The sequence below is a fragment of the Hyperolius riggenbachi genome, chromosome 3 (assembly GCF_040937935.1).
Source record: "Hyperolius riggenbachi isolate aHypRig1 chromosome 3, aHypRig1.pri, whole genome shotgun sequence".
In the NCBI taxonomy this organism is placed as follows: domain Eukaryota; kingdom Metazoa; phylum Chordata; class Amphibia; order Anura; family Hyperoliidae; genus Hyperolius; species Hyperolius riggenbachi.
This window is the reverse complement of record NC_090648.1, coordinates 374,535,399-374,560,929: the sequence shown is the minus strand read 5'-3', so window position 1 is coordinate 374,560,929 and position 25,531 is coordinate 374,535,399. Positions and strand designations below refer to the sequence as shown.

General features: G+C 43.3%; 1 protein-coding gene across 5 annotated transcripts in view; it reads right to left on the bottom strand.

Moving 5' to 3' along the window:
- SFXN1 (sideroflexin 1) overlaps positions 1–25,531 on the bottom strand; it is a 103,394-nt gene that overhangs the window by 2,897 nt on the left and 74,966 nt on the right. For all 5 annotated transcript variants that reach the window (XM_068277177.1, XM_068277178.1, XM_068277181.1 and 2 more), the window contains 8 exons: positions 24,257–24,427; positions 22,732–22,830; positions 20,932–21,007; positions 12,094–12,179; positions 4,340–4,467; positions 1,485–1,534; positions 1,346–1,395; positions 842–889 (listed from right to left, as the gene is read on the bottom strand). In XM_068277177.1, the coding sequence (XP_068133278.1) occupies positions 842–889; positions 1,346–1,395; positions 1,485–1,534; positions 4,340–4,467; positions 12,094–12,179; positions 20,932–21,007; positions 22,732–22,830; positions 24,257–24,427 (708 nt within the window). The remainder of the gene's footprint in view (positions 1–841; positions 890–1,345; positions 1,396–1,484; positions 1,535–4,339; positions 4,468–12,093; positions 12,180–20,931; positions 21,008–22,731; positions 22,831–24,256; positions 24,428–25,531) is intronic.

Below are 25,531 nucleotides of genomic sequence, written 5' to 3'. Positions count from 1 at the left end.
TACTTTTCCTGAACTGCATGCTTCACTGCTAGCTATTGCTTACTTAACACTTAGCAAATTTTCTCCTCCACTGAGCTGCGATCCCGTTTTTACACAGCAGGCAAGGCAATGCCCCAAGTGTGAAACTAGCTTCATCTTACAGGCAGAAACCCATTTTTAGTTGGCATGCATCATTTTAAATATTATATGCCTCTGAATACTCCTATTTTATAGCAACTACTTGCGCTTCACACTACCAAACAGAAGAAAAGAATCTGGAATTTTCCTGGGCTTCACATGTGAATGAAAATGTAGTTTGGGGCAGAGGAAAAAAAATAGGTATACTGGAAAAAGTGTGGGATGTGCAGTCTGACACATGCCCAAGCCACACTTCCTGCAAATATTACAAAACAGTTGTAGTATGGTTTCCTCCATGTTTCCGCAAAACACAATACAACTGTGAAAGAAGGGCTTTTCTTGCCACAGAAGAGTGGCAATGAGGTAGAAATTATCCAAGCAGTTCATTTCGGGGCCGCCGAATCTGGGCGCCATCATAGCAGCAATGCTATGCTGCACGCTCCGCCTAACGGAAATTCGGGGATCCCGCGATCGCCAGACCCTGAATTACATCTCCCTCCGAGTTGCTATAACCTGGAGGGGGAATAGCATTTAACTCCGCCGGGGAGTTTAGTGGCAGTAGGGAGACCCGTAATTTGGCTCGTCCTGCGCCAAGCTGATCGGTGACTGGATAACGTATCCAGAAATTGTTACAACGGACAGAACAAAATGCTTCCAGAGAATGTTAAATGTTCAAAGTTCAAAACTACCTCTAGTAGAAATAATACTTAAATAAGAATCTTACCTCTTTTGGGGAAACAATGCACAGCAAAGAGGTGTTGCAAATACCAAACTGAAAAGTAAAAATACACAGAAATCTGAGGAAGGCAGTTCAGCACAATGTATTCTTCTGCCTGTCTATCTAGCTTTTCAGAAAAAAGTGCAATGACATTTACATTTTCTTCAATTTTTTTTTCTGTTTAGCTTTAATTACATCAAATATCACTAAAGGTGGCCACTAATGGTCCAATTTCTAGCGAATTCTGTTCGGACTTGTAAATAATCTCTGTTGATGGGCACAATGGATTACAAACAATTATAAAAACAGTAGTCCAATTGGATTTTCGTCAAACCAAAAATTGGATTTTCTTGTCGATTGTGATAGATAGAAAGCAAAGATTGGTTCGTTGATAGTGTAGTGAATGATTTCACTTCCGATAAGAATTTCTGATCGCTCAAACGATTTTTCACTAGAAATTGGACCGTTAGTGGTCACCTTAAAAGAGATCAGAACACAGCAAATGCTTACCAGAATCCCACTAATCCTACTTGAATTGGGGCATTCATCCAGGGAAAGCGCTAAACAATAAGAGAACAGTGTGAGAACGAAGTACTGCAGCCACTAAGTTTTTCAGTATACAAGCAGTAGCACAGATTTTCATTGTTACCTTAAGAAATGCTTTCTTTTCCAAACTATTCATTATAAAAGGAGGTATTGCTGCAAATAAAGAACAGAGCTTGTGTGAGATGAGGACAATTTTATTCTCTGCAAAGAACAAGATTTCTTTCACAGCTAAATTTTTTTCAAAATATTAATTTAGCATGTGCCTTCATGCTTACAATTACATACGGAAATTCAGCATGCTTCAGACTAAAGACCAAATTTTTTTTTTTTTTTAAACACAATATTCATTTATACATTAGGCGGTGTTTGCCTGCTGTAAATTCCCCCCCCCCCCCCCCTTCTGAAATTTATCACTGGTGGTGACCTCTTTAGTTCTGCCAGGTGATCTGTACGGAATGTCTGTTACTGAGAATTGTATGCACAGAGGGAGATAATGCTGCTTGGCAGTTGGAAACCGCTGTTATTTTACACAATCCAACGAAGATCACAGTCAGGAAACTCTCAGGACCAATCACACTGTGGGGGGTGTTTAACTACAATGTCAGCCATACAGACCCACCTGACGATCTATTTGAGAAAAGGTAAAGATTTCTGGTGGGAAAGTGGGTATCAGCGACTGAATGAAGTCCAATCCTTTGTTAGGCCCAGTGCACACCAAAAACCTCTAGCAGATCCCAGATCCACAAAACGCTAGAGGGTTTTTTTAGGCAGATTTCAGAACGATTCTAGGCATGCTTTCTAAACATGCCTAGTGGTTTTTGGTGCGTTTTTTGTGTAGTAGATTAAAAATATATTGCAGTAAAGCTGTTACTTAACTGCTTCTGTAACAAAAACGCCTGGAAAACTGCTCTGATCTAGCGTTTTTCAGAGCGGTTTTCCACTTTCCCAAACTTTAACATTGAGGCAGAAACGCCTCAGAAATCTAAAAATGCTGCGGCCCGGGAGTTTGCGTTTGTGGAAAAAACAAGCCGCTCTGGTGTGCACCATCCCATTCACTTTCATAAGCCAAGCGGTTTTCCCCCTGCAAGCGTTTTAAAAACACTTCAGAACCCCTCTGGTGTGCACTAGCCCTTAAAGTTAATCTTTAATGTGGCCACTAATGATATGATTGAACGATCGGTAATGATTAATTGGGACCACTAATGGACAAAAATCTCCTAAGCAATCCAATCAGATTGATGGGATCAAGTCAATTTCATTAATCTGATTGTATTGGTTAGGAGATTTTTGTCCGATAGTGGTTCCAAACGATCATTTCCAATTGTTCATACAAATCGCTCGTAAACGATTGTTCACCTAATTGTATTGTTAGTGGCCACCGTTAATCATACCCAAGTCAGCATAAGCACATTGACACATACGAGGGCTGATTGAACAGTACTGAGCTACTTTACTTCTCTTTAACCAGTTCAGGACCATAGGCTTACATCCCCCTACTTTAAAAGCTTGCTGCAGAGCCATTCAACTGTGCACACAAGCGAACCCCCTGCCCCCCTTTTTTTTTTGCCCACCAACAGACATTTCTGTTGGTGGGCTCTGATCGCTCTTGCAACATTTATTTTTTTAAATACATTTCTCAATTTTTTTGTTTTTTTTCCCACCGATAGCCAATCCCAGCAATCCTCTCTCATAGGCATCAGCCTTTGAGAAGGGATTGTTCTCTGAGCCTCTCCAAAGGACAGCCGAGTGACACTGCTGTCTCCAGTACAGCGCTGCTGTAGATGACTTGAAGAAAGGAGAAGGTCTCCTGAAATGCGTCTCGTTAGAAAGCCAGGAAGTTTTATTGTTTTTCTAACCAACACGGACTCCTCTGTATTTGTTTCATTGCACACACTGCACTCTCATGCCAACAGTCACCTGCTCGGTACCCTTTGTGTTGGACTCACTGAGCACACCTTTCTAACATCCCTGAAGGCACAGGACAGAGATCCCCTCTCCACATACATCCCCGGCCACTGAGCCAGCTGCACCACCACACTGGCACTGCTTACTCTGTGGGTGGCAACTCCACTCTTTGCTAAGGCAAAACAGGACCAGGATCGCCAGAGAGGAGCCTTGCTGCCAGAGTCCCTGGCGTTAGAGGGAAACTGAAGCAAGAATATAAAGGCTGCCATATTTATTTCCTGTTAAACATTACCAGTTGCTTGGCAGCCCTGCTGGTCTATTTGGCTGCAGTAGTCTAAATCACACCAGAAACAAGCATGTAGCTAATCTCTTCAGATTTGACAAAAAAAAGTCAGATACGCCAGATCTGCTGCAGGCTTGTTCAGGGGCTATGGCTAAAAGTATTAGAGGCAAAGGATCAGAAGGATAGCCAGGCAACTGGTATTGTATAAAAGAAAATAAATATGGCAGCCTCCATATACCTCTCACTTCAGTTGTCCTTCATGAGGGACTAATGCCTTGCTACTAACAAACCCATGTGGGCTATTCAGCATCGTTTAGAGGTGAGATCATTCCCCAGCAGGCTTGCCAGGGTTTTAACACACAACTCTGAGTGCGCTCTAGCCATTGTGTTTTTCCCCCAGCTCCCTTCCCTGTCAATACAAGTATTAGATGAGGGGTAATCATTATAAGATTCAAAGTCAGGGTCCCCGATGGTTGGATAATAGCCATCCATCTGAAGAGTTCTCCACACCCAGTAGATTGGTGATTTGGCCCTACCTCTGGGAGTGCAAGGCATGCAACATTATGCCCAGGTCCTAATTCAGCTTTAAGTCCTCTCGTCATCCAACACATACAATTGTTTTTATTCTATAATTAGTGATAGGATGTTTTAACTATGGCCTTATGTATATATATTTATAGAGTTGCAATATAGCTGAAGCATAGCAGTATAGATGTTTGAAGATTTACAGTCTGTGATTTAGCAATGACTGGAGTATGCAATATACAAACCCATGCCAGGAGCAGCCATCAGGATCCTTGAGATGACCACTTGTGCAATGGCTTGCTGAGCAGCTTTCGGAGACTCTCCAATCCGATTTCCAGCCTCATCAGTGACTGGTATACCGTACTTTAATTCCCTTTGAAATATAAAAAATAATAGAGAGGTAACTGAAGAATATTCATTCCATGACTGTACTGTATGCATTCTTCTAAATATCATAAGCTGAATCATGCATGAATTGCTTTTGCTCCCTCCAGTGGTCAGGAATAGCATTTTATATACTCCGCCTAAGTAAGGCCTAGTGCACACCGGAGCGTTTCCGCTGCGGTTTGCGATCTGCTTGCGGGTGCGGATCCGCTAGGGTAATGTATTTCAATGGGCTGGTGCACACCAGAGCGGAAGGCGTTTTGCAGAAACACATACTCCCGGGCTGCTGCAGATTTTGTATTACGGATGCGTTTCTGCCTCAATGTTAAGTATAGGAAAACCGCAAACCGCTCTGAAAAACGGCAGTTCAGAGCGGTTTGCCAGGCGGTTTTTGTTACAGTAGCTGTTCAGTAACAGCTTTACTGTAACAATACATGAAATCTACTACACCAAAAACGCTACACAAAACCGCAAAACACTAGCTGAAACGCTACAGAAAAATAAGAAAAAGCGTTTCAAAATCTGCTAGCATTTTGCGGATCTGCTAGCGGTTTTTGGTGTGCACCAGGCCTAAGACATGGTTGTCCATCAGTCTGCACTGGAAGGGACCAAGGAAGAGAAAGGTGTGACTAAGTGTGGCAAGTGGGAGGGGCTTCAGTACAACAATGAAACTGTGCAGTACCTCAAACAAAATTTGCATTCACTCACTACCTGTGTGTCAACAGAAAAAGAAATAAGCATTAGGATGGATCTAAACCTGTTGAGGAAATGTCCCTCGCTGCTTCTGTCACTCACATGTGACACAAAAGACAAGAAATCTGAGGAAATAGCCTTATGCGAGATATATGTAACAATGACATACAGTGCTTCTAATGCCTTGTACCCAAAAATGAGGGTTGCAGCCAGGCAGGAGGAAACAGTTTGGGCTCTACAAACTTGTTGCTAGCCTGCAGACTAGCGTCTTACTGTGGAGGGTGGGCAGAAGTGAGAAGGCATGGTGCACAATTAAGCAGCTTCATGTGGGTGGGGCAAGTGAGGAGGACATTGCACTTGGCATCAACGTTGGGCATTCACTGTATAGATTAGATACTAGGTAGACGTGGTGTTCTTGTCCAATCTGGCTAGGTTTAATCTAGCATATGTATGTAGCTTAAAGGGGAACTTCAGCCTAAACAAACATACTGTCATTAAGTTACATTAGTTATGTTAATTAGAATAGATAGGTAATATAATTTTTTACCCACCCTTTTTTAACCACTTGATGACCCACGCTTTACCCCCCCTTAAGGACCAGCGTGGTTATTAGTGATCTGTGGTGGGTGGGCTCTACAGCCCCCAGCACAGATCAGGGTGCAGGCAGAGAGATCAGATTGCCCCCCCTTTCCCCCCCCCCTATGGGGATGATGTGCAGGGGGGGTCTGATCTCTTCTGCCTGCGTGTGGCTGGCGGGGGGGGGGGGCACCTCAAAGCCCCCCTCCGCGGCGAAATTCCCCCCTCCCTCTCCTACCTGTCCCCTCCCCGGTGATCCGGGCTGCACAGGACGCTATCCGTCCTGTGCAGCCAGTGACAGGACGTCCCCTGTCACATGGCGGCGATCCCCGGCCGCTGATTGGCCGGGGATCGCCGATCTGCCTTACGGCGCTGCTGCGCAGCAGCGCCGTACAAATGTAAACAAAGCGGATTATTTCCGCTTGTGTTTACATTTAGCCTGCGAGCCGCCATCGGCGGCCCGCAGGCTATTCACGGAGCCCCCCGCCGTGATTTGACAGGAAGCAGCCGCTCGCGCGAGCGGCTGCTTCCTGATTAATCAGCCTGCAGCTGGCGACGCAGTACTGCGTCGCTGGTCCTGCAGCTGCCACATTGCCGACGCACGGTATAAGCGTGCGGTCGGCAAGTGGTTAAAAGAACAGGCAAATGTTTGTGATTCATGGGGGCTACCATCTTTGTCATGGGGCAGCCATCTTTTTGGTTGAAAGGAGGTGACAGGGAGCATAAGACACAGTTCTAACTGTTCTGTGTCCTGATAACCCCTCCCAGCTGCATGTGCTAGGCTTCAAATGTCAAATTCGAATTGTAAAAAAAAATAAATTGCACCAAAACAGCAGAACGAGAACAACATCAGAAATCCCATCATGCTTTGCACAGCATCAGGGGAAAAATGCCCGGGCAGTTTTCTTCTGTGCAGCTAAAAATGAGGCTTGTATAAGAGAAACAAAGTTCTGATGCTGTGAAACTGTTAAAGAAACACCAGGCCTTTTCAGTGCTGCCGAGTTGATTTTTAGTCTGGAGGTTCACTTTAAGTATTCTTCACTCAATAAGGCATTTTATTGCAGGCACGTTAAAGCCCACAAAATATTAGACTTGTGTATGGAAAGTGGGGGGTGAGAAGAACAAGCACTTAATAGGGCATGCTAAATATATACTAGGGCATGCTAAATAAATTGGATATACTTATTGTCTTTACATGAATAAAATGCTAGATTATGTCTAAGGCCCGGTTCACACTTGCGGTGGCCCTCCGGAATCGCCGTGCCGGAGCCGCACCGCTTGCAGAACGGACAGAACGGACGCACGGCATAGCAATGAAAGCCTATGCGTCCGTTCACATGCGTCCGTTCTGCCGAACCGGAGCCGGGCCGGATCCGGACTCCGGCCTCCGTTCCAACATGCGCTATTTTTTCATCCGGCTCCTCCGGCAGCCGTATCCGGGGCGGAGCCGGACTGCACCATCCGGCCAATACAAACCAATGGGAACCGGAGAGCGCACAACACACAGGCTGAGAAATCCGGATGTTCTACCCCACTTCCTATGGAGATTGTTGCGGCGATATTGGATGGGGACACATGGGCAAGCATTTTGGAGTGGAGCAGCACAGCTGGATCCGGATCCGGAGATGTTGGCAGCATGTCGCAGGTGGAGGTGAGTGCTAAACAGCAGAGGGCCTGATTCCACAGGTCCCCCTTCTGCTGACCTCCCAGACCCCCAACTTTTTTTTTGTTTTTAACGTTTTTTTGCCAAATGGATCCAGATCGCATCCTGATGGACACCTGATGCAACCTGACCGGATCCGGATCAGAACCGTACGGTTCCGATCCGGATCCGGTCAGGTCATCCGGTCCGTTTGGCAAACAACCGCAAGTGTGAACCGGGCCTTAGACTAGCAGATCTAAGCCAGTTACAATAATGGGGTCTAGGCCTCCCTCACAACCCCCCTCCCCTCCCACCCCTGTAACCGCTGCCATCCACCACGTCAGCGAGCATGCAAGCCTTGCACACACGTGCCCGGCCACGCTCCCCCTGCACCCCTTCTCCTCCTGTCTCAATGGCCGCCTGCGTGCAACACATGCGCAGTAGTGCAAAGACAGGGACAGGAGAGAACACAGGAGGTTTAATATATAGGATGGCACATTTTACAAGAGCAATAGATTAGCAATAGTCTAATTAGGTCAGGTGAGGCCTGGAACCCACAAGGAGTATGTTACTAAGCAGTTACTAAGGGCCCATTCACACTTAAAAGCGCAAAACGGTAGCGCTTAGCACTATTTTGCAATGGTGATTTTACCGCAATTAGCATGGTAAAATCACTGTACACTCTTGCGATTCAGAGTGATCGCGATCAGCGCTTCTATAAGCAATGTATCGCGATTGCTCTTGAATCGGTGAAAAATGCTGCAACAAACACGTTTTGCGACTGTCGCTAATCTCGAAACACCCACGATTGGCGGCAATGAGATCACTGATATAATATTATTGCACTAGGGCTTTAAAAAGCTCTAGTGCTTTGGAGATAAGCATGAATCATCCTATAATCACCCAAGTGAGAACGGGCCCTAAGCGCTTGTGATTTAAAAAGCTCTTGCTAATGTAATGCTATGGGTGTGATCCCACTTGAGCGATGTGATGTTATAAAAATTAGCCATAACATTGCATTACCAAGAGCTTTTCAAATCCCTAGCACTTAGAAAATGTTGCTAGTGGGTTTGAGCCCTGAAAGGTGGCTGGATAAGAAAACACAATGATCCTCAGGGGTCTTATCTCACGGCTGCAGTACAAACAGTAGGCTTTAGCTCAGCAGTGTGCTCATGTTTGCTCTAAACCAAACATGTAAAACTCTGGCCCATGGGCCAAATCTGTCTTGCAGAGTCAACAAATTTGGCCCACAAGTAGACCACCGGGGAAGCTATATTGGAGGTGAAGCCCTAGATCAGAAGAGAAGCTATATTGGGGGGGACAGCACTAGAGACCAGGGAACTGTATAAGGAAGAAAGGGGCCACTAGACGCCAGCAAACTGTATAGGGAAGGGAGGGGAACCGCTAGACACTAGGGAACTGTATAAGGGAGGGAGGAAGCATTAGGCACCAGGGAACTGTAGAGGAGGGCCACTAGACACCAGGGAACTGTATAGGGGAGGGAGGGGGCCACTAGACACCAGGATAGGGAAGGTAGGTGTGTGTGTGTGTGTGTGTGTGTGTGTGTGTGTGTGTGTGTGTGTGTGTGTGTGTGTGTGTGTGTGTGTGTGGTGGGGTGGTCATTAGACACAAAAGAACTTCATAAGGGAGGGAGTTAAACCACACCTGTGGAGGAGCGTGTGACGCTCTACCAGTGATGTCTGTCCGCCTCAGTCTTGGAGGATGGCAGGAAGATGGACATCATAGGTAAAGCATCATAGATTCCTGGGACTCAGGGTCCCTTGGATCTGATTGATTGTATTGTGCATACATTATTATTGCCTCTGAAGAAGCAACTTTTGGTCGTGAAACACGTGCCAGGCATGTAGTAAAGGACTATTTTGGAGACATACACAGTTTTTATTGTTTTATGTAAAACAAAAGAAGCACTTTCCACAAGATACAATTTTAAGTGATGCATTAAAAGTGAAGTTTTAATGAAGATCCTGTTTTTTTTATTTTTTGCTTGCGCCTTTAAACCCTAGCATTGTAATTTGGAGATTGTCTGATATTTATACTAGGGGTGGATTTAATACACTTAAAGGGAATCTGAAGGGAAAATAAACGTATGATATAATGATTTATGTGTAGTACAGCTAAGAAATAAAACATTAGCAGTAGAGATGAGTCTAATATTGTTTCCAGTACAGGAAGAGTTAAAAACCCCAGTTATCTATGCAAAAGAGAAAGTTGCAGAGAGCTCTGTGTTCTTAAGCTTATTATCTCAAGTGTCTGTCACTGTAGTTTGTTTTTTTTTCTGCAGAGGAAAGTTCAAAAGGTCATTAGCCTGCTCTGTGAAATCATTTTGAATGCTGAGTGTAGTGTGTAAACTGCAAATATTAGAGAATAATACATTAGAGATATTAGAGAATGATACACTCTTATTAAAAAAAAAATCATAACTGACAAATAAAAATGAGACTTTTATTTGCTACTAATGCTCTATTAATTATTATATTTATAAAGCGCCAACATATTACGCAGCACTGGACAATAAATAGGGATACATACATTGCAACAAGGGGTGACAGACAGAGGTAGCAAACGGTTATACAACATAGCACAAGGTTATACATACAATCAGGGTATAAAATGCGGTTTACAGAGACCCGGCAAAACAAGTACGAGTTAGTTCATGAGAAGGGTGTAATTGCCGGGGTAGTAAAATTAAGAAGGACACACTAAGGGAAGGGGGAGGCCCTGCCAAGGCTTACAATCTAAATAATGCATACTATATAACCAATTATATCATTATTATTTTTTTTCGCTTCAGTGACGCTTTAAGGACTGCCTGGACATATTTGAACTATATGAAATAGCTTTCAGTAACTAATTATAGGTTAATAGTTGCTGTGTGTATTTTTTCCAATTCCCAGTGACACTAGCATACGGTAATTAAGATCAATTATCTAAAAGTAGTAACAGGACTAGAAAGACAAGTGTCCTAAAGGCAGCTCTGGGGATCCTAGCAGGATTATTGATGGGAAAGTAAGATTGATATTTTACTTTTGTCAAGTGAAGTAACTGCATTGTTGACATGGAAAAGATTGAAAGTGTAGACCTTTGTAGCAGATGTCAGAAAGTGTCTACAAACATGCCACTTTTCAATGTGGTACGTTAGTTGGCTTTTCACCAAAATTGGCATTTATAAATGTACCTGTGAGTAAAGGAAAAAAAAAAAGTTCAAAGTCAGATACTTACCTCTGTAGATGGAAGCCCATGGATAATCCAGTGGCTTCGCCCATTCTCCTTAACTCCACCAATCCAGCGCTGGGACTGAGGTAGAGCGTATTTAACAAGCTTATTGCATAGGTACTCACGGGCTGCTCCCGTCCCAGTATAAGGACAGCCGCACTGCATAGGTGTAAGCATGGCCTGCACTTGCACAGCAGCACAGAACTGCTCATTCGCAACTTTATCCTCTATGCACAAGCAGCTTTGTGCTGCTGCGCAGGAGTGAGCTGTACTTGCCCTGCACAGTGCGGTTGTGCTCGCACTCGGACAGGAATGCTCTCCCAAAGAAGAGGGTCTCCGCAAGCATTGGTAGCGTGGATGAGTATCGGAGAAGCCTCTGGATCATCCAGAGGCTTTCCTCTACTGAGAGAAGTATCTGACTTTCTTTCCTTGACAGATTTGCATTGAAGAGGAGCTGTTAGCCATACTATCTCAGAAAAAAAAAAACCACATAAGTAGATATATACTTGATCTATTTACATAACATATGTATTGCACTGTCAACATTTTGATTTTAGTTTGATCTTTCTATAGTAAAAAAAGAGAAAATCCTGCTTAGGATTCTCCATTTTTAGTGTCTGGGGATCCAGACTGCATTAGTCAAGTCTGAGAGGAAAGTAAAGAAGCAAAGAAAGACAACCCAGCATGTTCTGCAACTTCCATTGTGAGGCAATGTACCAAATAAGAGTCAGTTAAACTGGTGAATGATCATTTATCAACAACAAAAATTAATAGTGATTTTTAACTTTTGGATTGCCTGGTTAGCATCCTTATTACTTGTTTACCAGATAAAAATAAAGAAATGATTTTTGATTGTTATGCCTGACAGTTACACTTTAAAGTGCCCATCAATAGCAATCTTGACTGGACCACCTTACCACCAGATCTATGAAGTAAAACGGTAAACTGAGGTAATCTAGTTTAGCTATTTTAGGTAGTCCCTCGTATTACATTGTATAATTGATGGGCACTTTTAGACTATGATAGGGACACTAGAGTGAGACTGTGGCATGGACTAGGTTGTAAATGCCTCCAAGGTAGAGTTAGCAGCATGATATGTACTCTGTATAGCACTGTGGAAGATGCAGAATACACAATAATAAAGCACTTTTGTCCTTTGAGTGAGACAATTAGTAACTAGCTGTACCTCCTCCCATTAACATCTGTCTGAACCTTGGTCAGGTTGCAGTGGCAGTGTGCCTGTTGTTAGTTTAGAAGGTTAGATAGTATATTGGTGACATTACACCCCCAGGGCTCTTTTCTATAAAAAGAAAAAAAACAAAACGTTGCTATTCCATTGAGCTTGAAATACTAAAAAGCAGACACCTACAGCTACCACATTTTAGTGTGTACTACTTTCAATGTAAACAGGCCCATTCTGCATTTCTCAATATACTTTACATTTCAAACTTTCCAAGTTAGCTCTCTTACCGTTGCCTCATTAACGGGATGTTGATACAGTTAGCAGCAGCAACAGCAGCAAAGGGAACAAATCTTCCTATAAGTGGTGACACATGCTGAAACAGCAAACAAAAAGTGATCATCTCCTTTCCAAAACCATAAACAGATTACATTGGCCATTAGGTACACTAAACAGAAGGGTCTTTCATTACAACTTTACATTTTCACAAAAATAAAATGGTGCATTTTATCTGGAAAAATGTACATTTTATCCACAACAAAATCCACTGTAAATCTATTTTTTTTCCTGTGTTGCTGTCTCTCATGCTGGGTACGCACGATGCGGTTGTTTTTTTTTTGGTCGATTTTCTGTCTGATACATTTCTGGTTCAATTTTCTGATTTTGTTATCTTTTCTTATCTATTTCCATTCACTTCTATGAGAAATCGATCAGAAAAACGATCGAAAATAAGATCAGACATGTCTGAAATTATCTATCGAACCATCTAACACAAAATTGTATTGGTGTGTACCTAGCATTACAGTAGGTTGTCAAAATCTGACTTGGCCTAGTCCATCTCCTCATAGGGGATTCTCAGTTATTTATTTTTAAAAGCACTTACTATATGGCAGTTGCTCAGTCTACACTGCCAAAACAGTGTGCAAACTAGAGAAAATCATGCAACCTATTTCCATTAGTAGCAATATTGTGCTCTTCAACCATCCTGGGGGCAATAAACATCCCAAAGAGCACCAGTCAAAGATCTGCAAAAATGTAAACAGTATTTGTGAAATCACAGATGTGAAGCCATACTTTAACGGCTTGCCACTTCATTTGAATACTTATCTAGAGCTTATGGTGTGTACACACTTGAAAGATACCAGACCAATTTTACCCCCTTCCATGTAGTATGAGAGCCATATTCTACACCAGGGGTCCCCAACCTGTGGTCCGCGGCCCACTAGTGGTCCGCAGGACATTTTACAGTGGGCCGCGGCTTCAGACTGATTTTTAACTTTCTCAGTGTTATTTTTAGTTTTTATGCACGGCCTCGGCCGTGGACGTCATAGTTCGCCAGTCCCGCCCCCTCAATCTGTGGCCAATCAACCTCCCTGAAGCGCCGGCGAAGAACTGCATCTCGGAAGCGACTTTGTCCGCAGATACAGACGTGTTTGGGTGCCATTTGAAGTGTGAGCTGATGCTGGGAGCCTGACCCTGGGACACTGGGAGCCGGTCACTGGGAGCCTGACACTGGGGTAACTACTTGCTACACTGGGCTAACTGTACTTGTTATACTGGGCTAACTGTACTTGTTATACTGGGCTAACTGTACTTGTTATACTGGGCTAACTGTACTTGCTATACTGGGCTAACTGTACTAGCTATACTGGGCTAACTGTACTAGCTATACTGGGCTAACTGTACTAGCTATACTGGGCTAACTGTACTAGCTATACTGGGCTAACTGTACTAGCTATACTGGGCTAACTGTACTAGCTATACTGGGCTAACTGTACTTGCTATACTGGGCTAACTGTACTTGCTATACTGGGCTAACTGTACTTGCTATACTGGGCTAACTGTAGTAGCTACACTGGGCTAACTGTAGTAGCTACACTGTGGTAACTGTACTTGCTATACTGGGCTAACTATACTTGCTATACTGTAGTAACTATACTTGCTATACTGTACTAGCTATACTGGGGTAACTGTACTTGCTATACTGGGGTAACTGTACTAGCTATACTGGAGTAACTATACTAACTATATTGGGGCAACTATAGTCCTTATACAGGGGCAACTGTGTTAGCTACCTATACTGGGGGTAACTATACCTAGATACCTACTTACCTATATACTACACTCAAAATCAGGGAAAAAAGGGGGGGGGTGGCTGCTGCCGCCACTAACCATGCCCCCCCCCCCCCCCCCCCCGGGCCCCAGAGAAAAGTTTGGTCGGGATAGTGGGCCCCGGGCTCAAAAAGGTTGGGGGGGACCCCTGCTCTACACAGTCTATTCTATTGAGCTGAACTCCTCATCAGATAAAAATCTTTGCAAGATCCTGCACACAAAGATGCTGTACACATTCAAAAGATCAGTATCTGCAAAAGATCTGTTCCTGCAAAAGATCCCGTTCCTGCAAAATACATTCATAGTCTATATCTGCAGATCGTCATACACACCTTGTTTAACAGACATTCATCTGCAGATCAGATCCACCAGGATGGATCTTCAGATGATTGTCAGGTATGCAGATGAATGTCTGTTAAACAAGGTGTGTATGAGGATCTGCAGATATCATAGACTATCTTCATAGATCATAGACAGATCTTTTGCAGATACTGAACTTTTGAATGTGTATAGCATCTTTGTGTGCAGCATCTTGCAAAGATTTTTATCTGATGAGGAGTTCAGCTCAATAGAATAGACTGTGTAGAGTATGCTCTCATACTGCATGGAAGGTGGTAAAATTGGTCTAAGATCTTTCATTAATCTTTCAAGTGTGTACATACAGTAAGAACCATTGAAGTTCCAAAGCAAACTGCCCTGTCTGTTGCCTCACGCCAGGGGTTCTCAAACTGGGTGCCGCGGCACCCTGGTGAGCCTCGGCTACCTTTCAGGGGTGCCTCGGCATGCACCCCGATCCTTTATGCAACACCATCAGGTAATGTAACCGCACATTGATATACAATGTGGCTGCATTACCTGCTAGTTAACCTTTAGTCCCCACAACCATGGATGAAGTTGAGGGTGCCTTGAGAAAATTTCAAAGCCACCAAGGGTGCCCTCATCCCAAAAAGTTTGGTAACCACTGCCTCACGCCATGGTGGTAAAACATGCCTCCCATACACCTCCCCCCCCCCCCCCCCAGTTTGCATAGCAGTGTCAAGTAACTGCAGTCCTATAGCACACTCAGGGGCTTTGGGACCAAACCTTTAAGCATGAGATGAGGGCAACAAGTGCTCTTGCAAACAAGGCAAATTTTTACTTTCAAAAACAACCTCTATGCATTCTTCATGAACTGTAAGATGGACCAAAACTCAAACATATAAACAAAATAATATTCAGACTGTGACTTTAACCTATATGTGTAATTGTCATGCCCCTACTTTCTACTCCAATGCAACAGTCATAAGGCATTGAGCAAAATAATATGAAGGGGTAAATGAATATGTTCAGTCCATAAAATTTAACTGAGGTTTGAGAATTGGCTTATGAAGATTTAGGATGCAGGAACAATAGTGGCCACCTTACAGTACTTTGTTCAACTTAAAAGAGGTCAAGCCTGCTTTGCAGTTTTCCACATGTGGGCATTTGGTAAACATCTAACAGGGTCAGTGTCATTTTCCGCAGCAACACACACACACACACACACACACACACACACACACACACACACACACACACACACACACACACACACACACACACACACACACACACACACACACACACACACACACACACACACACACACACACACACACACACACACACACACACACACACACACACACACACACACACACACACACACACACACACACACACACACACACACACACACACACACACCCCTCTCTCTGCATGAGATGAAGCGCACTAGACTATTGATTGTACAAAGCTGACAGTTTTATTTGTACTCACCATTTCATAACATTACAGTGATTCTTGTGCAAGAGGGGGAAACAAACCCCAAAATGTAATGAGATCTTTAAAAAGTGAAGCTTCAAAACAGGCAAGAAACAGTTGGTGATTTGCAGGAGGATAGGAGTTAAAGAAAAATAAATTATGATATAATAAATTGGTTGTGTAGTATGGATACTTACTAGAACATTAGTACTAGCAAAGAAAATATTCTCATATTTTTATTTTCGGATATATATACATTTTTTATAACATTGCATCATTCTCTAATATTTGCAGTTTACACACTACTCAGCATTCTACATGATTTTACAGAGCAGGCCAGTGAACTTTTGAACTGTCCTCGGGAGAGAAAAAGAAAATACACTGACACTTGATATAACAAGCTTCAGAAGACAGAGCTCTCTGCGACTTTGAAAGTCTTGGAGCTCAATGGCTCTTTTGCATAGATAACTGGAGTTTAACCTCCCTGGGGGTAAGCCCGAGCTGAGCTCGGGCTATGCCGCGCAGGAGGAGATCTCAGGCCCTGGTGGGGCGATTTTCACACTGTAAAGTGCTGTACGCGCAGCTAGCACTTTGCTAGCCGCGCGTACGGCTTGATCGCCGCCGCTCTGCGCCGATCGCCCGCACGCAGCGGCGCAAGAGGCCCCCCCCCCCCCCGCCAGAGCCCTGCGCTGCCCGGACCAATGAGTTCCGAGCAGCGCTATGGGCTGGATCGGAGACGTCTGACGTCAGGACGTCGGCTGACATCCATGACGTCATTCCGATCGTCGCCATGGCGACAGGAAAAGCCAAACAGGGGAGCGCGTTATATACGCGTTCCCCTGTTTGCTATTGTTGCCGGCGACGATCGAACTAGAGGGACACATGCGCCCTCTAGTGGAGTTTCATGTAGCTACCACTCTGGTAGCTTTACATGAAACATAAAAAAAAAATTAAAAAAATTGGATTTCTGCAATTTTTGCAGAAAAAATAAACCGCCAAGGAGGTTAACTCTTCCTGTACTGGAAACAATATTAGACTTATGTCTCTGCTCCTAATGTTTTATTTCTTAGCTGTACTGCACATACAAATCATATTTTTTTTCCCGCTTCAGTGTCTCTTTAAATGGGCCTTAAAAAATCTAAAACAGACTGAATTTGTTAAAATTATAATCTAATAACAGACAACTTTCATAAGCCCAGGCCAGATTTGAAAATCTAGTGATCTTTAGCTCAACAAAACTGCAGTAAAGGAGTCTCTTAGCATTGTATTTTACATGAAAGTAAAACTGTTAGCCTAACTAAAGTACATGACAGCTATTTCCATCTACTATTAGGCAACTTGTGAAAGATCTATGTAAAGTTTTAAAAAATGCTTAGGCTCACTAACATTCTCCAACTTAGGGGAACCTTCATAAATAGCAAACGTTACTCAGGAACATTGTTCCCCAAGTATTTCACAATCCAACTGCTTATAGTCAGAGAAAAAAAAAAATAGTTGTACATCTCGATGCACAAACCCTGGTCAGAGGAAAATACTCTTGCAATAACACAATGCACATGTACAAGCACTCCAAGTGCCAAAGTGAATGTAAGAAAAGAAGGGAATCCACTTTAGTGGCTTAAAGGTCCATAACTATTTTATTCCATTAAAAACACATACAAGTGGTTGTGCCGGGTTCGCTTATATAACAAGGGTCCTAATCCACTTAGAACCCTCCCTGGTAAAGACCGCTTCCCACACCAGTGGTACTGTGAACTCTGTGCAGCCAGCGGTAATCGATCTGCAAATACTGCCCGCTCTCATCTAGACTAGTTTCGGCTCTCGCCGTCATCATTAATCAACACCGGCAACATAAAACAGCAATGTCAACGAGGCTGTATATGTATGTATGACTACCATCTTTATAAAAGAATGTAAAGGATTACAGTAAACAATAAAGTTTACCACTATCTCTGCAACTTTTTTTTTTTTTTTTTTTAAATGAGCCGCCTGTTGGTTCATTATTGGTCTGGAAGACAAAACATAGCATCTTTCTGCCTGCCAGGACTGTGCTTTATCCTTTGATGCAGAGGCTGGCTTATAGTCAGGTGAGTAGGTGTCACATGTCTATGGTCTATGGCATTCCCCCATCCGGTCATCTGACCAAGTTGGTCAACATAGAGGTTTCTCAGACTTGCTAAAGTCATGTTTTTGTTCACAGCAGAGTGGGTGCTAAAACTGTATAGCAACTAGAGCATGCAATCAGCGGAAAGGGAAGGGGCGCGGGCGGGGAGCGGCGAGATTGATAGGCAGAGATAAACAGCACGGCGTGTGATTTATGGGGGGGCAGAGCAGTGCGCAGGGGGGCCCTGGAGGGACGCTGTATAGCAACAGAGGCTGGGCAGTATACGCAGAGCCAGCCTTTGTCTGCTATTAAGATTCTTAGAACCCACCTCGGGTTCTCTTTAACCTCCTTGGCGGTATGGACAAGCTCAGCTCGCCCAGGCCCCGCTGGGTCGATTTTCATATTTTTTTTTTAAAACACGCAGCAAGCACTTTGTTTGCTGCGTGTTGTGGACAATCGCCACTGCTCGCCGTCGATGCGCCGCTACCCGCCACGTAACCCCCCCCCCCCCCCCCCGAGACCCCTGCGCAGCCTGGCCAATCCGTGCCAGGCAGCGCTGAGGGGTGGATCAGGACTCTGACGTCACGACGGGGGAAGCCCTAAAGGAAATCCCTTTCAGAAACGGGTTTTCCTCACGTGGGTACGCGCCGGCGGCGATTGGGCATTACGGGCGGACGCCGCAGGGAGGGGGCATCATGTAGCTAGCGCTAGGCTAGCTACATGATTTAAAATAAATAAGAAAAAAATAATGCTGCGCCGCCACCCTGGCGCAATAAATAGAATGCCAGGGTGGTTAAGACCCGGTTCACATGGGCGATTTGGGGGTAGTTTCCCACCAGCCACAGTGCTTGTCATTAAATTGCTGCACATTCAAGGGAATGGGCAGCACCTGTACCTTAGTTTGCCGCTGTTTACCGTTTTGTCCAAACACTGTATTCCGATCCCAATTTTTCCTGTCATTTCAGCCTACCCTGGAAACAGCATGCTGCTATCACATCATTCTGCAATGCAGTATTCACCAGTGGTTTTGGTGTTTGTCTCTTAACATTTGTCGTGCCCAAGCCTACTCCACAACAAAACTCTTCTTTCACACAACTGTCTCTAAGCTCCTCCTCCAAGCACAGATGTGAGATAAAGGTCCATTCTTTTATTCACTCTTGGAGAAATATACATATGGAACACAATTATGGCAGTTACTTCAATTTTCAGTGGAACAGTTTAAAGAGGAACTCCAGTGAAAATGTGATAGAAAAGAGGCGCTCTACCTGGTTCATGACCTGATTTTGCACCCTCCAAAAATAGTTTGCCTGAAGAAGCGGGACTGTAACCCGTGAAACGCGTTGCACTTTTGGAGTTACTAATAAATGTTACTTTAGACTGTAAGTAACCTGTCCATTGTCCGGCCTTTTTTTCAGAAGGGAGGTGAGTCCACCCACTTCCCCCTTTTTAACAATTTTAACTAATTTTATTCTACTTGGTGCCTTTGTTATAGTATTTCAATATTATCTAGTCCACCCTTGGTGGAGGGGTGTATCCTCATTTTCTCCTATCTACAGAGAGTGACTTTTTACACCTGAGCTGGGTCAGGTTACAATTCTCCCCTCCGGCCTGTCCAGTGGTTGCCTTTGTGGCGACCCACCATTGTGAGTATAATCATCACATTTATTCACAACAGATCTCTCCATATTAACATATTGCACCATATTGGGCTCTCGGTTTCTCCCCCGTTTTTCAAGTCATAGAAAAGTGCTTCATTTTTACAATAATTATGTGTAAATGATTTGTTGTAAAATCTTTCCACTCCCTGATTTACATTCTGACTTTTCACATGATGACATTGTTACTGCTGGCAGGTGATGTCACTGGAAGTAGCTGCTGCATGCTTTTTTTGGCAGTTGGAAACAGCTGTAAACAGTTATTTCCCACAATGCAACGAGGTTCACAGACAGGAACCTCCCAGGACCATGGTCCTCACAGTTTCCTGTGGGAGGGGTTTCACCACAATATCAGCCATACAGAGCCCCCTGGTGAGCAGTTTGAGAAAAGGAAAAGATTTCTCATGTAAAAGGGGGTATCAGCTACTGATTGGGATGAAGTTAAATTCTTGGTCACTGCTTCTCTTTAAATGTATGTGACATTTTATTTTACAAGCCCATCTTGGATCACAACTCTAGTGCACATGGAGAATCCTTGTGTGTGAAAGCTGTTTACTGTAACGTTTTATGCAAGAATGCATTAGTGCAAATGGGCTCCAAAATCTTTAACTGACACTTGACATGAGAGGATATGAAGGCTGCCATATTTATTTCCTTTTAAACAATACCAGTTGCCTGGCAGTTCTGCTAATTTTTCATGCATCCTTGGTGTCTGAATCAAACACATGAAACAAATGCAGTCAAACATCTGATCTGCATGCTTGCTCAGGGTGTATGACTAAAAGTATTAGAGGCAGAGGATCAGCAGGACAGCCCTCTCACTTACTTTAGGTGTCCTTTAATAGCAATAGTTCCAAAGATAAACAACAGGCTTGCATCTTTATGAGATCAGCAATTTATACTGTATATTGCTTTATATTTAACTATCAAAAGTAATTACCGGTATAGCTCTGAAGACTTGTTCTTCATTCCAATAAAACTTCTTGAATATATTTAGAACATCCCAGTCTGCAATGGAGACATTCTCAACATATCAAAATAACTTTTACTGGCTTGAAGAACTAGTCCTCCATATATAATTATATTATAATAAAGCTATAATTACTTTTGGTGGATTTATATTTTCTAGTGGTTTCTAAACAGTACAGTATAACCTTATCAAGAAGTAATGATGCTGTGCATGCAAGCACTATTACTGTGAAACTAGTGATGTTTTTTGGCAAGCAGCTTTCAACAAAAGTAACCTTAGAGTGCAATTTATTTGTTTATTATCAAATGCACAGTTTCAATTACCTAGCTTTGTCACAGGTTTGCAGCGTGTAAGAATGTAAAACAACCCCATAGCACAACCAGTTTAGTTTACCTGTTTCCCTTATCACCTGTTGGATGTGAATGGTTGGATGTGAGCTTCAATGAAATGAATATTAGTCATCCTGGTAATTAGACACAAAAATAAGTTGAAACACATGAAGTACCTTGGTTAGTGCGTTAAGTCCTAGAGCTGTGGCAACAGCACCTGTGGTGGCAGAAACATAAGCTGTTCCCAGTTGGCTAAAAACAACAAGAGGTAGAAGTGTTTGTATGTGCACAGGAAAAGCATTACATGAGAGCATGAGAGATGAATGGAAATGTAGTTTATTTAGGAACTAGCTTACAATATTAAAAGGTTACTACTAATGGAAAATGTCTTTAAAAAAATCCAATGAGGAGACAAAAGGAGAAACTCCCCATCCACAGGAAGACTCCCAGTAGTCCCTGGTGCTCCTCTTCCTTGCCCTGTTGGTTTCTTCAACCAGGTTCAACTGTGAGGTGTTAGATTAGTGTCCCAGTCCTGTTATGTCTGTCCACCATGATGCTTCCAGTTAAGGCTGGGTTCACACTGTGTGCGTTGCACGCAATATAATGTATGAGAGCTGCAATGGACACTGCGCGTGTTCTAACATACATGTTAATGCAAAGCCAGCATGCAGGGAGTTTGAATAATGCAATCTCTTACATTGCAAAGATGTGAACAGGCCCATAGACTTGTATTTGACATGCAGAATTATTCTGCAATGCTACTGACGCAGTGAGAATGCACCAGGCTGTTCTTCTGCTGCATCTGATTGGTCCATTTCCAAGCTACTTGATATTTGCTTTAAATCAGAATGAGGATATATGTGTCTTATACATTATTAATGTGAAGTGAGAAGACATCTGTCATGGAATGGGAGAAGGACCAGGGACCAGTCTAAAACTTTCCATGGAGGGACTTTCTTTAATCCTTATGGGTTTTTGTGCACCTCCCAAAGTTTAAGCTTCCAAAACACATGTAGATGGCTGAATATTAGAGTGATAATAATACAGAAAAAGCCTGGGTGCTGTACCTCTTTGAAGGTTTGTTATACTGTATATACACACAAACACATCATACTTACTGAATAATGAATTACATTCTTCTCTATGTCATTGCGGTGTCCCTTTAAGTGTTTATGCTCAGTTCACAGCAGTATCTCAATGACCGGACAGTTTGTAACAACCACAGTGAAATGCAATAAGAGCTGAAAACACTAAATGCAAGTTGAAGTGTGTACACACATCCAATTTTGAATAGGCAATGATTGGCCATTTTTTCCACTTCCATGTAGTATGAGGGCCAACGGATTTTGAATACCCTGAACAGATTGTGTAGGTTAGCTCTCATACTACATGAATTTGGTAAAATTAGCCAATGATTGGCAAATCAAAATCGGATGTTTGTACACACCCTACAGCCTTGTACACACTTCAAAATGTCGCTATGGCAACTGACCGATGTGAGGGACACGACGGAGAGACGTAGTGCGGGAGGAAACAAGGTAGTTGGGCAGTGTTCAGTGGAAATGATCCAGCATGCCTGATCTCTGCTGGCATGTCGGCACCACCGCAACACACTGGATTCTCTGCAGAGATGGTCTTTAGTGGCCAGTGGAGTTCAGTCTAGTGTGTGTATGGACCCCAAGCATGGGTTTATCAGTAAAGTCCATAGAGCTAGAGAGGAACAGACTAGCATCCTTTGACAAAGCACAGCTTACACATAAATGAGCTCGATATCAAAACATTTTAAAAGGAGACAATGAAGTTGTAAAATAATGAGACATGTCTAGGCTTATGATACATAAACTAGTTGACGAGCATATTCTGCACACTTTGTACCCGAGAATAGCGGCATACATCTGTGACCGAGGACCCCTTATTTTAGCGGCCAGGTGAAGAAGTGTATTGGGGTTAATAGCAAACAGCATGAATTATCCTACCTTCCAGTGATAGGAGCATCTCCACTCCTGTTTGTGTAGTTGACGATGGCATTAAACGACTGGTTAATCCACTGCCAAAAGATCACGGCTGGCGTTGTTCTAAAATTAGAAAACAGCAATTTCTGTCTTTTTGTTATGGCTTAGATGCAGCAGTCAAAGGCTAAACAAGAACATCTGGGCTCTGGCTGTGTGCATATCTGAAGATTCCTCTGACAGATGCTTACATGTACAGGCTGCCTCTTCACGTCACCTCCCGCAGCACAAAATGGGATGTCACATTAACATTCAAATCAAAGCTACATTCCATACATAAATATATTATGTATGTCAAGATGCATTTATCTTCTGCACACATTCATGTTGCCCAAACTATAACATATTACAAGAGGATTGGATGACTTGCAGCAAAGCTCATATACTGTCTAGGACAGGACAGGTCAAACAGAATGCCATCAAAAGAACAAATATCAAAATATATTAATAAGGTAATGCTTAGATTGTAAGCTTGCAAGGGAAGGGCTCTCTCACTCCTTTGTGTCTTGGAATTTATTATTTATTCTATAGCTTGCACTCTCATTAATTTTATTTACAAATACACTTGTCACTGTAATTACAATTCTGTATTTTGTACCAGTGCACACATTTGATGTACACCATTGCTGGTATTATTGTGTACCCCTTGTTTGTTTGTCTTACTTTGTACAGCATCATGGAATATGTAGGTGCTTTATAAAATCAATAATATTTACCAAAGATAGCAGACCTTTTTGCTGGGGTACTAGACCACAAAAATAAAGTACCCTATATACTTGCATATAAGCCGGTATTATTAATAGTATTGATTTATATAGTGCCAACATCTTCTTTGACCCTGTGCAGATAAAGAGCCAGGACCCACTAGAGGGGGTTCAGCAGTTATTTCTGTTTTAAAGGCTTTGCTGCCAATTCCCAAAGGGCTAGGCTAATGTAGTCCTATTGCAGTAATTCACTGAAATTGCAATCGGGGGGAGCCTGCAGCATTTTCATATCGATTTCATTCAGGTTCCAAAATTGCATCCCGGAAATCGCTCCAAAAATCACTGTGTTTAGTGCAAACATCACTATGAAAAATATTATTATTTTTCTGTCTCAAGATTGAGATTATTCTGCCTTAAGGCAAGCAGATTCTCAGTCTGTCAATTGTTTGGTGCAGATTTAAAGCTCTCCACTTGCTGAGAACAGAGAGACCAAGGAGCTCAGGGTGACCCAAAAGAGGTCTCTTTTAGTCCCCTATACTTTCCTAGTGGTTCTGGGTCACCCTGAGCTGCATGGGCAGTCTGTTGAAATGTAAAGAGAAGAAGTCACATTAAAAAGCTGGAACACACTGCAATAAACTAAAGTGGCAACTGAACATTGGCATGCCATCCTGTACTCAGAATAAAATTCTGCCCTCATCTTTGATGACAGAGAAAATCAAATGCAAACAACGGCCCTGGGAGAACTGTGCCTATAGACAGAAAAAGGGAAGCAAAATTTCATGCCTTACCTATAAAATGTCATCATACAGCCAGTGATGGTCATGTTCATCGGTACCTGAGCAGACATCCTTCCAATCAGTATCATCTTTTCACCAGTGTCTGGGTGAAAGGCAGAATCATATATATACTTTGCCCGCCATAGTTCATCTTCCGTGACCCCAGGCTTAACAACGCCATGTCTTTTGAAGGGGAAAAAAAACAAACACTTAAATTGTATCACCAGTCCCAGAAAGAAGACATTCCATGTGGCTAGGCTGAAATTCAATAGATCAGAATAAAAATGGTTTCAACTAGATCTTTAGATTTGTTTGCACTAACAGGTGTGTGTGTGTACTGTGTACATTATGCAGTAGGAGCAATACATCTCTACTGCCACAAACTGAAATGAGATCAGCATTAGGGCCCGTTTCCACTAGAGCGAATCTGCATGTGTTTCCTGCATGCAGATTCGCATAGACAACACAAGTGGATGGGATTGTTTCCACTTGTGCGGGATTCTGTGCGGTTTGTCGTGCAGAAAAAATCTGCACGGCAGACCCATCAGAATTCTCACGCCGCACACGATTCGTCGGTAATGTAACTAAATAGAAAAACCGCAAGCATTTTAGTCTTGCGGTTTTCCCGGCATTTCTGCTTAAAAACCCATGTCAATGCTTGCCAGCAATGACATGGTTAAAATCAGGTTACACAAACCGCGAGCGATTCCGTGTGAAAATCCGCATAGAAACGGCAACGAAACCGCAACCGCATGCGGATTCATTGCCGCGATTTTCCTGTCGAAATCGCGCCGCACAAGTGGAAACGGGCCCTTAGAACAGATAGCTTGCTTTTGCAAGTAAAATGTATGTATATTCATGGAGTAAAGGTGTCCATACAATATGCAATATTCCTCAGCAAATTAATTTAACGTGATCGAATCTGCCAAGGACTGATGCCCCAACATACTGCCCAATTCTAGTGCCTATAGATTTGTGGACAAAATAGACAGATCTTAAGGATGGGATAGGACGATTCTTGTGGTGGTCGAAAGGGGATGCTAGAGCTACTGACCGGTTCCCCAGTGCCCATGCAGTGTATTAGTGGAGCAAATCACACTTGTCAATCCCGCCAGTGGGCTTGCTCCGTTTCTACGGTCATCTCCTGGTGCCCATACCCGCATGCCACCGTGTCACAAGGTACGGGCTCCAGGAGATGACTGAAGCACACAGGAAGGAGCACACCATCTAGAAAGAGGAGTGCGACTTTGCTCCGCTGCGCCAATACATGGCAGGGGCCACAGGGAG